The 16,472-nt window shown below is 38.9% G+C and overlaps 1 protein-coding gene across 1 annotated transcript in view; it reads right to left on the reverse strand.

Moving 5' to 3' along the window:
* Positions 1–16,472, reverse strand: part of LOC140229549 (uncharacterized) — a 92,110-nt gene that overhangs the window by 54,858 nt on the left and 20,780 nt on the right. The window contains exons 8-18 of the mRNA XM_072309796.1: positions 15,683–15,736; positions 14,966–15,079; positions 13,696–13,818; positions 11,863–12,207; positions 10,314–10,457; positions 8,740–8,853; positions 7,331–7,462; positions 5,644–5,765; positions 4,700–4,913; positions 1,950–2,075; positions 285–635 (exon numbers count right to left, since the gene is read on the reverse strand). Coding sequence (XP_072165897.1) covers positions 285–635; positions 1,950–2,075; positions 4,700–4,913; positions 5,644–5,765; positions 7,331–7,462; positions 8,740–8,853; positions 10,314–10,457; positions 11,863–12,207; positions 13,696–13,818; positions 14,966–15,079; positions 15,683–15,736 — 1,839 coding nt within the window. The remainder of the gene's footprint in view (positions 1–284; positions 636–1,949; positions 2,076–4,699; positions 4,914–5,643; positions 5,766–7,330; positions 7,463–8,739; positions 8,854–10,313; positions 10,458–11,862; positions 12,208–13,695; positions 13,819–14,965; positions 15,080–15,682; positions 15,737–16,472) is intronic.

Consider the following 16,472-nt stretch of genomic DNA (forward strand, 5'->3'; position numbering starts at 1 on the left):
GGAGGGATCAATGCATTTTTATACCAAATGGTTTCAGATTCAAAACAACCTTTTCAAAGATGGTCAAACACAAGACCAGAGGAGCCTATAGAAATTCATCGCCTAAAATGGGCTATGAAACAATGTAAAACACATCCGCCTCCTGCACAAACAACAACTGCACAGTTCTTATCACTTTCTTTATCCAAATCCATACAAGATTCTGAAATCCACATAGTTTGATGAGCATAGGAACCGCCCAGTTGCTACCAGCGATGGGCAGCATTGCACCTCAAAGACCTTACCATCAGCAGGCTGCACCATGGCCGTAGCCGAGAACCCTGGGTAGGCCTCCTCGCTCCAGCCGTTGAGGAAGGTAACCCACGCCAGTTTGCCAGGCGAGTAGACATTGTGGAGATCTGTGCGTCCAATGGCCAGGTTAAACAGGGACGACTGGTTAGAGAAGTCCAGGCCACTGCCAAACGCAATGTGCGAGGTGTCGCTGATGTTGTAGGGGTGGAACACGAAGTGGATGACGAAGTCACCCTCGACGTCGGCTGTAAACGTCCAGTAGGTAGAGTAGAAGCTGCCCACGTACGGCGCGGGGAAGTTCGGGGATGAAAATGTGACTTGTGTATTACTGCTGAGGATGAAGTCTGCACAAGAGAAAAAAAAAATCCAGATGTTATGCAACTATCAAATTCTCGAAAAAGAGCAACCCATCTTCAGATTTTGCAACTAGCATGGTAATGTACATTGAAAACAAGTACCAACTGGTAACAGCTTTGGTCCACAATGTATATCGATCATAAAGGTAATCACTCTCAGCAAGGGCACTCTTATTTACTATTATATCTGTTAGTCAAGTTCTACAATTTTCACCACACTGATTGACTGCAAAGAACAAGTTTGTGCACATTATAACCTCTGAAATGAACCACTTCGTACTATAATATACTGCAAATATTTATGATTACAGCAGAGTTAGGCATGCATTAAGCAGGGGCCACAGAATCTTCTTAGCATGGGGGGGGGGGGGGTGTACACACCATTTCATTATATATGATTACATTCCAGTCACAAATGAATACACTATCACTAGTCGTAGTCACATGAACATGAATTGTGCTTGCTTCTTAAAGGTAGGGAATCCCATTTGCATGCCTTAAATGACGAGTTGTATAAACACAGTGGTATGTTGAAGAGAGTATCATTTTAGAAACTCCCATAAAGTATTGAAAGTGGAAGGTAACATTTAGTACATTTTTATTGACCGTTAGATTTCGAATTGAATTCTTTTCGGGGCTCACCGTAAATTCCAGTACATTACTAGGCTACCTTTGCAGACCCATGCACTGCATGTGTGTCCATCATGTATATTTTGTGAATAAAGTTCATCAAAACTTACAAACATTTCTATATACATTCTTGCCACACACTCTATATGTTATTACATCAGCTCTTATACTTTTAGATTTGTGTTTATAAGATAAAAAATACAAAAGACTGCAACAAAAAGGCTTAAGTGTGGCTGACACACAGAACTACTGAGTAGTTGAGTTTTGTGCATTATTCAAATTGTAGATTACTGTTGACTTCCAAATTTCTAAGCAGTGGCCTAAACAAGTCCCCTGAGGTTCATATTTAATGTTTTGCTGCATTTTGGGAGTTCTGTAAAAGGTATCCCCTACCTTTAAGCTCATTTTACTGGGCATTTTAGGGGCAGAAAAAAAAAAAAAAATACATCAAGGCTCGTGCCCGGTGGGCCCCCTCTGGATCTGCCACTGCAATAAAAACTCCGGATGTAGCCTTACTGGGTTTGTAAGAGGAAAAGATTTTGTTTTAAAAGGCGTGATTGCATGAATGGCTGTATAGGCAACTGCATGCTCACCAGGCCATGCATCTACTCTTTCATTTGGGCGTTTGGTATAAACAACTTTATATTTAAAGGAGATGAGCCCCTATTTTACCTGTAGACTTGTTACCATGTCCGCATTCCAGCTCATCTTCTCCGTAATTACAGTCGTGCCACACATCACACTGGAAAGACCCCGGGATGCACCTCTCTGGACACTGGTACTGGTCAGGCTCACACTCTAAATTCCGATCGAGAATGAAGATAAACCCGGGAGTTAAAAGTCATAGCAAAGGAATAGTTGATCCTAAAGCTTTAGAGATGCGAGACAATTGAGTGCTATTCCAGTGAGTTATTGGCGGTAGATGTCTACAAGTGACAACAAGCCACAGCTAACAGGCCGCGCCCCTGAGGAAGCAGTCAGGATACCGGCCAGATCGAGTGAGGGAGAGGATCGCGGAGCCAGACTTCGGGCGGGCTGAAGCTCACCCGAACACTTCACTAGCTGGCTACGGCGGCGGCCCAAACATTTGAGAATAGAAATTATTTAGGCCTGTAGTTTTCTAGATTATTTTCTGCGAACACTAGTGCAGTTCCGGAGTGTCGAGAAAAGCCTCTGCTGACCGGTACTAAGAACTGAAGGATAAAAATGAAAACCAGAAAACCAGAAAACCAATGTAAATGTCTACCAGCTCGAATTACCAAACAACGTAGGCTGCCTCTGGGTTCGTGTTAATGTTCATAAAGTAATCAGAGCGAGAGATATATACCGCGCGAGCGCGGCGGACGAATCGACGATCATGACCCCGATGGAGAGGAGGGACATTGGTGTATAAATGCATTGGATAGAAAAGTGAATTGAGAAGAACGCACTTTCCCACCGCGCATGTACCACACACCCGAAGAGGTTCATTAATACAACCTCTTTGACCACACCCTTATCACCCGGCTCCGGAAGGTGGAAACAGTACAGTCAAACCTGTCTAAAGCGATCGACCACCGTCTATAGCGACCATCCGCCGTTTGCAGCCACGAAACGCAATCCCCCAAGAGAAATGCCATGGTCTATAACGGCCACCTGTCTACAACGACCACTTTTTTTCCATCTCCCTTGGGTGGCCGCTGTAGACAGGTTTATAGTATATTCCTCCTCCCATCAAGATATCACTCGACGACAATGATACAGAAAACCCGGCAGACCAACCATAGCCCCTACATGACGAATAACGTGTGAAATGATAATGAGATGGAGATAGTTACATTATACCTATTATCTTCTCCATACTAACGTCAATTGGGGTAGAAAAGATGGAGACTTTGCGATTTAATCAATTTAAGACAAATTTTTAAATTTGTCGGGGGGGGGGGGGGGGTGACATTGTCTTACAATATTGTAACATCGTCAAGAATCTAATTCAATCCGAGATAGCAACAACGGAATGGGGAGTACGGCAGGTCCAACAGAGGTACCTTTAATTTTCCACAGATTACAGTCATGGTAAAATTGATGGAATGAGTAGGCCTATAGTTCATTGGTTGAGAAGGGGTTTCAGATTTCAAACCCCTTTAGGGGGGGGGGGTAAATGAACAACCTCTTGTGGACTATGAGAGAGCATACACCAGTTCTGTAAGAGGAATTCAACATTTTGTGCATGGTGTGTGTGGTGTTTTTTTTTTTTTAATCGGTTTTGAAATGGCTGAGATATCCATAAACAGAGCGGTTCTATAATAAAAAGTTGGACCCACCTAATTTCATTAGGATCACTCTGTTTTACCTTGTGTTTGGATATTATATACCTATTATCAGCCACTTCAGAGCTGAATTTCATTAAATAAACTTTGAATTCTGCTCAGAATTGTGTGCTGTTCTATATTCATAAGTAATTCACAATCATCTTACAAAAAGTTAAAATCTGAACCCCCATCTCAACCAAAACTATAGGCCCTACCATCACTTAAGTGGGTGAGATGTCAGAGAGTGCATGGGGAGAGCGGTATAGAGACATGAAAATGGGCGTGGCACGTCAAACACAAAGTATAAACAACCTTCACTGATCCAACCATTTCTCATTTTCATAGATCTGCAATTGCTTGGTCTCGTGGGAGCGGTGCAGGGTGGGTGTCGCTTCCACACAATATGCTGTACCCACTAGCGGATGGGTAGCACATAAAACACCTCTGACTTGAGCCCCATGCCACAAACCAAAACAAAATGTTGCGTATACTATGGTCCAAGGTCATAAAGTAGATGATATTAGAAGGTCTTCTTATCTTTTTATACGTGGGCACACCCGATTTGTACACCTTTAATAGCATCCCTCCTGTGAAACATTCAATAAGTTATTAATTGGCGTAACCAGGGCTATACGCATACGGGCACTATATGAATGGCATATTGTATCTTTATGGTATACAACTGGCGTTTTGCATGAGTATATAAATGCCTCTATTTGGTAGCCTAACAACTTTTAAGACTTTCCTGAAATACAAAACATATAATAATCAAGTTAAACAGGAGCGGTATGCAGGATTTCTTAGTAGTATTTAATCCATCACAACTTATAGTATAGGACTTATCTTTATAAGAACATCTCCGTGAATGTCGAAGACTGGTTCGTGAATATAGGACATAATAATAACCACCCCTGATTTTATTCTATTATTTATCGTTCCCATTTGAATATACAAATTTTTAGTGAGCCTATTTTATTTTGGGGTGTTTGTTTGTTGATATGCACTATCTTTAAACATCGACCTAATGATTAAAACAAAAATCTGCAGTCAAGACTGCATAAAGACAAGACGAGTTAAGCTAAATACATCCACCAGTTTCAAGTTTAAAATACTTTTTAGACATACTATTACCTAGACTTGTGGCAACAGCCGTTGCAAAGAATCGACCAAAGCCGTGCGACCCACTGTGAATCTCGACCCACATGATGAAACTATCTGACGTCACACTAGTCGGGTTGCTGTTGTACTGGTAGGTGATCAGGGCCGCGTTGAAGTTGGTCGGGTCATCCCCGTTGCCGATGGTGAGAAAACCGCCGATCTCAACTTCAAACTCGGAGATGCTAAGCTAGAATTTACAAACATTGACAAAGGCAGCAATGGATCGAATGTGATATTAATTGACAACTACAAAGGGCATTAATATCGCAAGACTACTATTTGTCCGTGAGCGTGCAATCTTTACCTTTTCATAACATAGGCCCTATAATGAATGCGTTGATGAAATTGCAGTAAATTTAAACGACTTTATCCCCGATGAAGAGATCGGGGGATATAACATGCTGCAGACGGTTATTGTCTAGTCGACATCTTCATCGTCAGCATCTAGCTTCGGGAGATCTTTAACTTGTGACCAAGAGAGTTTACTCTTCTTCGATTATTCTAATGGTTTCTTCGTTCAACAGTCAACCATTTCCCCGAAATAAAGATGTGTTTTAATGATCGCTGTTACATGCAGTTCATCATACCCGCCGCCCGGCCCCCATTCAGGGTTAAAGGCGGCACATGTAGGCTACCTTATGCCTCCCTATAAAAAATGGTACATTTCTCGCGACGAAATCCTGCCAGAGAATCATAACAAAAAAGGGGGAGTATGTAACTTTTCATCCGCAGATTTCTTTATGGACTACTAAAAAAAAAATGAAACGGGGTTATAAAACATCCTGAAAATCACAGAAAATATAGATAAACTTGCTGGAATTTCTGCTAGTTTTGAAAGTTCATTCCTCAGTCAGGATAATTTCATTTGAAAAGTATAACAATTTCGGTCCCCAGTCTGGATCTTGTCTGGCATTTACCTCGATCCTGCCACCAACGTTCGTTTGAAGAATGTAGACATAGTACTGGTTTGGTTCAAAGTTCCCGGGGTAGTTCGGTGATGTGATATTGATGGTATCGCCTACGCGCAAGGCGAATGTTTCTGCGATAGATGACAGGTTAAGGGGAGAGAAAAAAATCGAATTTATTCCCAGATCACATCGACAATCAAAATATGTGTCTCCATTACTTTACATGTATTGTGAGATTTTTTAATGGTAGATAGGATGTTATATGATACAACTGATACATACACGCATCAAATGTGATGACTCGAACATTTTTTTTTAAATCTAAACTGGTCCCAATGGCAAACTTTACCTTTAATAAGGAAGAGGAGGCACAGAGTGAGCAAATCTTTATCAGGGGATAATAGAGAAGGGCTATCACATCGATTTTTTAAAGACATCTACCCCTCTTAAAGGGAAGGTAAACCCAAAGAGCAATGTGGATTGAGTGAAAGCAGCAACATTAGTAGAACACATCAGTGAAAGTTTGAGAAAAATTGGACAATCGATGCAAAAGTTATGACTTTTTAAAGTTTTGGTGTTGGAACCGCTGGATGAGGAGACTACTAGAGGATATGACGTATGAGTGGACAACAATACAAAGAAAATATAAAGGATATTCAACAAAAATTCACTTTTCTAGAATTATGAAAGAGCAGTGGACCAACCGCTTTCAGAAAGCAGGGGGAATAATTGCTACCCTTAACATATGTCAATATCAAGTTGATGGAATTTGTAATTTTCATGAAAAATGGATTTTTGTAGTATTTTCTTTATATTTTCTTGATATTGTAGTCCACTCATACGTCATAACCTCTAGTAGTCTCCTCATCCAGCGGTTCCAACACCAAAACTTTAAAAATTCATAACTTTTGCATCGATTGTCCGATTTTCTTCAAACTTTCACTGATGTGTTCTACTAATGTTGCTGCTTTCACTCAATCCACATTGTTCTGGGGTTTATCTTCCCTTTAAACTTCCATTTTCTATATTCTTTAACTCGCCCTTCATTGTTCTCATTTTTGTTACTATCCTTTGCTATTTTTTGTTACTGCACAACTAATGCAGAATGGGAAGTGTTAGGATGAGTTGGTTACTTAGTAGATTATATATCTTTTTTCTAACTTTTTGGTTCATATCACAATAGGTGCGAACAGACTGGCAAAAGATCGAAAAGATTAAGTTCTCGATCTTTAAGATCTCGAAGTTTTGCCAGTCTGACCGCGCCTATACTGAGAATGATTTTTTTTTTTTTTTGCTGTTGTAAAACATCCAAGGAAATCAGAAACCAGATTTATGTTTCATTTTTTCTGTGTATATAATATTTTCACACATCGATTGATTTTAGCTTGTACATACGGTTAAGTCCATATATTATCGATTGTTTTATATTAATGCCTCAAAGTTTTCAGTGTGTTATTCAGTGTAATTTTGCTTAAAAGTACAAACAGCAATTCAGCCTGTTGACGCAATATGTTTTCCAGTATGTGTCTTTTTATCAATAAACCAATTTCATTCACAATTCATTTAATTTCAATTCAATTCAATTCCATTCCATTCAATTCAATTCCAGCCCATTCAATTCCATTCAATTCAATTCAATTCAATTCAATTCAATTCAATTCAATTCAATTCAATTCAATTCAATTCAATTCAATACCAGTGGTGTTGTCGCTGCCGCATGACGCTTCGTCAGATCTATCAAAACAGTCAGGATACCAGTCGCAGACAAAGTAGGATGGGATACACACCCCTTCGGGACACAGATAGTCTCCGGGTTGGTCGCATGGACCTGCACGGGGAGCGAGGGCAGTTCAAAATTTGCTAATGATACTATTTAGTATTTTGTATAGGCTCAATGGAGAATTTACCTATACATCTGTTAAATGGCAATAGAAGGGATTTGAAAACAACAACAACAATACTAAGGCATTTTTATGATTCAAAACCTGGAAATTTTCAGTATTGTCACCGTCATATCGTATATATAGCATATGCACACAAATCAATGCCATTGTTCTGGTATTTTGGGGGCCCCTTTTTTATAAAAGATGTTGCGATAGAAACTCTAGTTGGAATGGCTACTGCCCATATAGCAATAGCCAATCAGGAAGTTGGAATCTTGTCGTTACCATGACAACTGTCATTTCAGGAAGAGTTGGTATCGTATAGCAATTTTAATGAGGCCCTGGTGTGGGTAGGTCGGGACGGACCATTACACTGCCTGGGTGTACACACCCTGCTTTTTGCGAGGAAGCGGATTGAAATCTTTTACGTACAGGCGTCTCATAATTTCCTCACACATGACATCTTCATTTAAAGTTCGTGTGCCCCTTTACGACCCTAAAAATTAGATTCCTTTCATAAACTGGTATATCGTAGAGATATGTATTTCAGACCTGTCCTCAGAATAATGAGACTTGAAATTTCTTTATGATGAAGGAAGGAAATAATAGCTTAGTACTGAATTCATTCGGACCCTGAAAAAAAAAGAATCCAGTCATTATTCTCGGTACACAAAAGGGGAGTATTCTCATGTGGCATGGGGTGAATAGATGTTCATTTTTTTAACTCTGCAGTGTATTACTGTAAGATTTCATACTCAATATTTAAAGACATATGTCTTAAACTATGCAAAATTTCATGACGTATGGAAAAGGTATATATGACCTTTTATATCCTATCCGAAGGCCTTGTCCGGAGGAAGTAACTTTTATTTTTTTTTTTCAGTTTTACTGCAGGGAGGGGATGGCACAGTTACCCCTAAAGCATGGCTCAACTAGACACGGGACTAAGTTGACACAGTGAAATTCTAACTAAAGACTTCAACGACGGACCATATTCTCACAGTTTTATGCTAAAACATTACAGTTAGAATGGAACTCGGTGGAATGAAATCACATATAGACGGGCACAACAGATTTGGAATATAGGCCGACAACATGAATACTTTCATATCTCCGTTAGAAAGCATGGTTCCTAACTTGAAAAAGGGGCATGAAAAGGCGATAAAATACATCACTTAGTGATAAAGAATTATTTGATAAAACTTCAAAAAAGTTGACTTACACCCCACTTCTTCCTCCGCTTCCGAACAGTCCACAATATAGTCACAGACGTAGTTGCCGTGAATACACGTGCCGTCATTACACTGGAACTGATGATTCCCCACTGTACACGATCCTATAGATTGCATCAGTGATAAGCAAGCATATTCGATACAATAATTTCACCCTATATGCAGCCGTTTTAAGGTTGGGAAATGTAAGTTGTCAGGTTTTAAAGTGACACTGATGTTTCTCCAGTTATAAGACACTGATCGCATTGTTGAAAACTTTCGACCTTTGCCGACTTAGCTATATAATTATTCTCAAATAAAAACAAACAAACAAACAAAACTGAATTATGTTTCATTTACGTCTGCTGTGCTTATATCGAGATGATTACTAAAACAGGCATCATGAGAAAAAAAGTTCACTGAAAGATTATTCAACTACTTTTGGTCCCACATTTTGACCTCTTCGTTTTTGGATACCTCAGCCATTTCAAAACCAATTTTCACTAAATAAACATTCGTATTCGTATATAAATTCTATGTTCTTTCATAATACTTCATAAGACGTTTCTCATTATCACACACACACACACGCACACACACACACGCACACACACACACACACACACACACATATATATATATATATATATATATATATATATATATATAAAGTTGGAAACATGAAGCATCATCTGAATCAAATCTAACCTTTTAACCCTAACTAGGCCGGGCTATTCAGGTAGATGATAGAGCCGGGGGGGGGGGCCTCCCAGGCCCCCTTCCGGATCTCGGCCGTCGACCGCGCGATCGCGACGAAAATTGGCACACGCATTGCCTATGATGTAATCTAAAGTACCATGAAGTTAATTTTTTCAAAAATTATCATTTACACTAAATTATGCTAATTTATGCATAATGATGCATGAAATCAGACAATTTGGTATAAATCACTAAATAAAGCTCAAAACAGGCAAATTTTTTGTGTAAATATTCTTTTTAGTGTCCTTAGCAAATATAAGAGAAAAAAATTGCGCAATCAGAAAAAATTTCCTAAGTATTTTATTGTTTTTTGAATTTCTTATGTATTTCTTTGTTTTTTCGACTTTATGTTTTTCATTGTTTTTTCGATGAAATTTGTCCGTGACATTGTTCCGAACAAGAAAATGCGTTATTAATTGATTTTAATCAATAAAACCCCAAAATAATCATGCTTTTATGAAATTTGCCTGGAAACACAGTTTGCATTGAAATTGTACACAAATTCACGTTTTTGAGCAATTTTTGGTCTGACATGCACGTGCATATTTATGCGCAACTTCGGAACCGCACACCCGGGCATCGCAAATTTGGTGTCAAAAGATGCGGGAGACTCGAAAGAAAAAAGTCATAAAACGTCGCGGCGATAGCTTCTCGCGATAGCGATAAATCGCGCAAAACGTCGAGGGGGGGGGCCTCGGAGGCCCCCCCCCCCCCCCGGCCTAGTTAGGGTTAAGGTTCAATATACGTGCGATTAAAGTCCACCTGACAAGATTCAGGATAATTGTTTCTAGGTTGCTGTTCCTTATAGTGCAGTATGACTGCTTACCTGCCGGCGGGTGAGTGTCACAGCTTTCCTCGTCCTCACCCCCGGCACAGTCCCTGAAATTATCGCATCTCCAGTCGCTGAGAATACACTCTCCGTCCGTCGCGCACTGAAACTCACCCGGTTGACATGTTCCGGGAGTGAAAGCTGTCCGAAAACGTTGAAAGTGAACAAATAAATACTAGTAAATGAATAATAGGCATTATATAAGCATTCGTTGCCCTGATGTTGCCAAGGAAATCAAGCTTAAATGTTCCACTGGAAAACGAACTTCATTAGTACAGCGTATTAGCTGCCAGTTGAATGCGAGACGTTAGCTCTGAAGCATCTGCCCATTGAATGAAAATTACGGGATTTCCAGATTTATATGCTGTTGTTTTAAAGGAAGAAAGAAGAGATTTGTATGATAATTCACGTCATGTATAAATCGACAGCAACACATACAGATTATTAGTGTTTAAATCTCATACTCATAATTTGCGCAGTTCTAAGGACACTCTCCTTTTACAAATTCCAACATGTAAAACAAAAGTAACATTGGGAGACAGAGCATTTGCCTGTGCAGCTCCCAAACTCTGGAATGATCTACCATTAGAAGTCCGGAGATCCCCAACAGTAGCAGTCTTTAAATCACGACTCAAAACACATCTTTTCATTTAACTGTTCGTTATTATCAAGCACATCAGAAGCTTTTGCAGCGCAGACGAATATATGTTTATAGGTTTTGCGCTTTATGAATTGATATATTATTATTATTATTTGTGGATTTTGTTATTGTTCTTGAGCAAATAAACTAATACTCTGAAACACTCTGATGCACTGAACAAGGATGATTACACATTATTAGGAGGCTCACATATTATTTCCAGCAATGTATAGCAATATAATTCAGTTACGTTACAATACAACTTCCTTGACGAATTCAACTGTGTACGATGTATAAGTATGCATTCTTCTGTTGTCCTGCCTCTTAGAGCACCCAATCATGTATTCTTATGACAAGCTGTTATGTCATCATCCTCGTTCATAATGATTTTTTTTTTTATGAATTATGTGAATATCTTACTCCCTAATATCTGAATTATTATAAATTCTGACGCTCTGTTCCCTGTATAACCAGTTTAAAATGTTCAGAATCAAAGTCTAAAAATCATCTGGAGGTCTCCTTTAAATAACTTCGTGCTTTTACTGCTTGGTAAAACACGTGTCTTGGGACGATTTCGTCCTTATTTCACATAAAAAAAAATGATAACTAAATTCATGACTTCCTCATTTCTACGATCGCAGAATTAATTAATTAAGTATGCAGACTCTAATGGCTTCAATTGCTTACAGTCTAGCAATCTTTGAGTCATAGATTGACTGGTCTATACGCAAGTTCATCTCTGGTTTGAATATGACTGATAAATTCCATCATTGTACAAGTGTATGTACTTTGTCACTATGAAAACGAGTGAAGTGACTAATTAACTATGAGAAACAAGAAAAGTCATTTTACCCATGTGCACACGATATCTAATCTCCAAACTGGCTTATTATTGGACAGGCTTACCCGACTTCTCTATCGCAGTCATCTCCAGACTAAACCCGCGGGAGTAGCCGTATCGTCCGGGATAAAATCCCATCCATGCCCAATTCGAATCAAGCAGGAACTGTCGCGGCTCTAGTCGATGATAGAACACGGCCGTGCTGTTGGCGGACGAACCGATGTCGCCCTCGGTGCCGAACGCCAGAAAAGACTCCAAACTCAAGTCGAAGTCGATGACATTGACAAGGATCACGCGGTCGCTGCTGAGCGTGGTGATCGACCAAAACAGGTTTTCTTTTGGCGCGTAGTGATTGGGATAACCGGGGGATGTGAACAGCCTCGGAATGTCGTCTTGGAGAGTCACGAACACTGTGAGAGAAGAGCAGAAAAAAGGTTTGATGTCCAAATAGGATTTTTAAATGATCAAGGTTCTGTTTCTTGGTGGAACGACAAATAACTACAGGTTATTTTTCATTCGACGCTTGAACATAAGAGGATTTAAAGTCAATCTTTTTTTAACTATTTAAATTAATCTGCTACTGCAACTTGTAAAAAATACTGTTGCATGTTTCTCCTTTGTTTCACACCGGCCTTTATATCCATGTGAAGATTACTTTATTTGCGCATTAATCTTTGCCGTTCAAGACACGACAATGGACATCCTGTTTCATTCATTCTTTTACAAATTATCAGTTTTGGTTATAAACAGAGATGTGAAAAATGTATATAATAGTATTAAGATATATATATATATATATATATATATATATATATATATATATATATATATATATGCCTACATTCACTTCTCTTTTCATTACCAAAATGAGTAACGACTTTCATACCCTTTGTATAGTTCGCCAAATGTAACAAAACAATCACTTGGATATTTATATCATGCAGATGACACGTGAAAGCTGAAAAGAAACCATTGATAAAAACTAATATAAAACAAATATGCCCGGCGTCCTGTTGTCGATGACATCTGATTTGATAATCATGAAAGAAAAATGATATATTTGAAAGATCTATGGCGTGCATTACAAAAATAAAAAATAAAAAAATTAGTGCATTTTATAGTTTAAGGGAACTGTAAATCTATTTAATTTTCTTCAGCTTTGTTCTTTTTATTGTTGATGCTGTTGGTTTAAAAACTCAAATCTGTCAAGCTATACATCATTAGAAAGGGACTTAATACTGTTAATATCCATGCTGGTGTAACACCGCTGACAAAATGGACTTTTGGAAAAATACGTTTGTTGAACAATTAAATATTACCATCATGCTTATATCAGTTGAATTGGCATTACCCCCCCCCCCCCTCCCCCTCATAGCACATCTGGAGAGTTTGAGAGTGTTGCAGTTACAAGTGACCCTATGACATTCTATATTGTATTTTGGATCAAAAACGAATTCTTTAGTGATTGGTTGAAAGAGCTTCACGTGCACGATCATGCTAATTTCTAACTATTTCAGGATAGCGATTGAATGAATGCGATTGTGACACCACAAAGCAATTCTGATCGGTCTCTGTATGCTTCGTAGAATCATTGTGGGATCCCTCCACAACATCGCATCAACCGGCAACTTCTCGTCTCATTTATTTTGCCCCTTCTTTCCCTTATGTTTAAATCTTTGATCCAGAATATCATACTAATTAAAGCAACTGGTCTCGGCGCCTCTAAAAGTGCTATTCATTCGGAGCTGCACCCTCAAGGAATCTAGGGATTATTACTAATTTGGAGTCACCTCTGCTCATAGTTCTAACCAGAAACTCTCAAGGTAAAGTATACCACCTGTACTCTCGAAAGAATAATAATGTCATTCAAAGCTTATAAAAGTATATGCTGCCCTCACCGACAGGATTGTCTTGGCCACAGTTCACCTCGTCGCCCGCGCAGTCCACGTAGAAATCACACCTCCAATAGCTTGGTATGCACTTCGAGTCGCTGCATGTCCACTCCCCTTCTTTGCACGGACCTGAAAACATTTTTATCGTTGATTACAAAAAGATCGCCGTATTCACTTCGATTAACTTGATAGAATGTATACGCAATTTTCTCAAGGTACTGAAGGTAAAGGTCTTATACAGGTCAAGGGGCAGTGCTCGTGGAAAGGTCAAGGATCAATGATACCCTGATTTCCAGACGGAACCTTCGGAAAGTCTCGGGCTTTGTTGTGGATTGTTTTATCATTTCTCGGGGTATTTTATTAAAGAGCTAAACGATTGTGTGTGAGGAGGGCTGCTTTGAATGTTTTTACCGATAAATGGCGCTGTATAAATGTTGTTTCATCATCATCGTCATTGGTTTCTTTAATCGTAAGAGCATTTTGTGGTCGGAAAATTCTTTCAAAGGGATTGATTTAAACATTATGCAATACAGAAAGAGGCGAAAGAGAGAAAAAAAAAATCTTGATATGCAACACAATGCCTAAAACCGTTGCCTTGTGTTGACTCCCAATTTTCGCCATTTTCATCATGTTCATTAGATGTGGAATTGAAGTAAATGAAATGAAGCAAATTCACTCTGAATAGGATTGCGAATTGCGAATTCTGTACAGCATCGTTTGCGTTTATGAACATGATTCACATACTAATACAATTTTGTGCAAGGATCTATTTCCGATCTCTTTCCTTTAGAATTCTTAATTCAGAGGCATTGAGCAGAAAGGCTGCGTCTCCTATACAGCTTTAAGGGCTAGGGGAAGGACGGTGGCTACACCGTTTCGTGCCTGGGCTGGTTGGCTCCGAGATATCGTCATGATTGTAGTTGTTTCTCGAAAGCGAGACCGGTGGCTTGATATCATGTACACGTATTTCGTGATTATCTGTTGGTTAGTAATCTTTGCCTCTCGGGAGTGGGTTGTTATAATAGTAATAATGATAATAATAATAATAACAATAATAATAATAAGGTCTTCTTTATCCAGACATTGCTAGAGTAGCCTCTTCAGTGTTGCCACTGCTCTACCAGAGAGCCCTGCCATTTATCTCATTACCCTAGCGTTGCCAGGTACCTGCACTGGGTAGCTCCTCCGATTGGGAGTCTGGAGTCTTATCCAATATGCCACAGTGCCTCACAGCTTCGAACAGGGCAATGAATCTCTAAAGAAAAAAAAAACTTACCACATGAAAGCTCATCTTCACCCGACGGGCAGGTGTAATAGTAGTTGCAGACGAGAGTGTTATCGATACAGGTGCCGTCGGTACAGCGAAATTGATCGTCAGGGCAAGGATCTCCTATTGATCGATATTTCATTTAAAAAAAAATGTTCAGATAGACACGAAGACTGGAATCAAGAGGTCACATATATATATATTGATGAACAGTGTATGAGGGAAGTTTACAATCTTTACCACAACTGTATATCTTATTTTTCAGTTAAAGGGTAACTTAATATCAGTATATCAATATCAATATATAAATTCTGTCAGACGAATACAGAATGACAGGAGATTCAATTCATACAATATTAGTGTAGTTGACCTACATGTATAATGTAACTTGTGTAAATATATCGCAGTCATTGTAATCACTTTGACTGAAAATGTATACTTTCTGTTGAAAGGATAATGGCGCATCAATTTTGATTATCGTTTGTGATTGATTGATTGATTGATTGATTGATTGATTGATTGATTGATTGATTGATTGATTATCATTGCAATCATTGTCAATATCCGCAGCATAATTGTCATCACTGTCATATTATATTACTATTATTACTATTGGCATAGCCTTTCACTGTTCCAAATACCGATCGATATCGCTGAAATCCATTAAAATATGTTCATGTTAGCTCGGAGTAATGACGAATCAACTCAACGGCCAAGTTAACTTACCAGGTGTGATATCGGGAGGTAAATCGACTCCATCCACCGATACTGGAACGGTAACTGCAATGAAAGTATCCAAACAAACCGATTATAATGATGTAGTCCATCACGGCCACTATACTTTACCAAAGGACCATGACCCTAGCGTTGCGAGTTACTAGTACACATTAATGGGATGGTACACTTTTGGTTTGAGATAGGGCTTCAGGTTTCCATTTTTGTGAGATAATGAGAAACCTCTTATGACATATGTGAAAGAGCATAGCAATTCTAAGAGGACTTCAAAGTTTATTAAACTGTTGATGAAAATTGGTTTTGAAATGGTTGAAATATATCCAAAAATAAAGAAGTCTTAATAAAAGATGGAACCCATCTTTTATTAAGAATACTATCTGGAGAACTATGGACCTCCAATTGAAAGTTAATAGTCATAGCCATTGTACCACAATGCCCCCACAATGAAAACAGGACTAAAACAACCACTTTCTCTCTTTGCGTCATTATCCTCTTGTACGGATAAAATTGATACGACATTGAGGATGTTTGTGAATTTGTTGTTGTTGTTGTTGTTGTGGTGGTGGTGGTGGGTAGGCGTGGGACAGTGCATGAATCTCTCTTCACTTCATGTACGTTTTATATCCTGTTATTGTACCACATGTTAAGAGTATATCTTTCGTAATGACGCATTATCCCGCGTAGCTTACCAAACGCTTTGATCATTGTTGATATGTGTATTTTGTATCCCGCATCTTGATGAACTGGGTGAGATATGCGGTATACACGACTCCTCAGTTTA

The sequence above is a fragment of the Diadema setosum genome, chromosome 6, assembly GCF_964275005.1.
Source record: "Diadema setosum chromosome 6, eeDiaSeto1, whole genome shotgun sequence".
Taxonomy (NCBI): domain Eukaryota; kingdom Metazoa; phylum Echinodermata; class Echinoidea; order Diadematoida; family Diadematidae; genus Diadema; species Diadema setosum.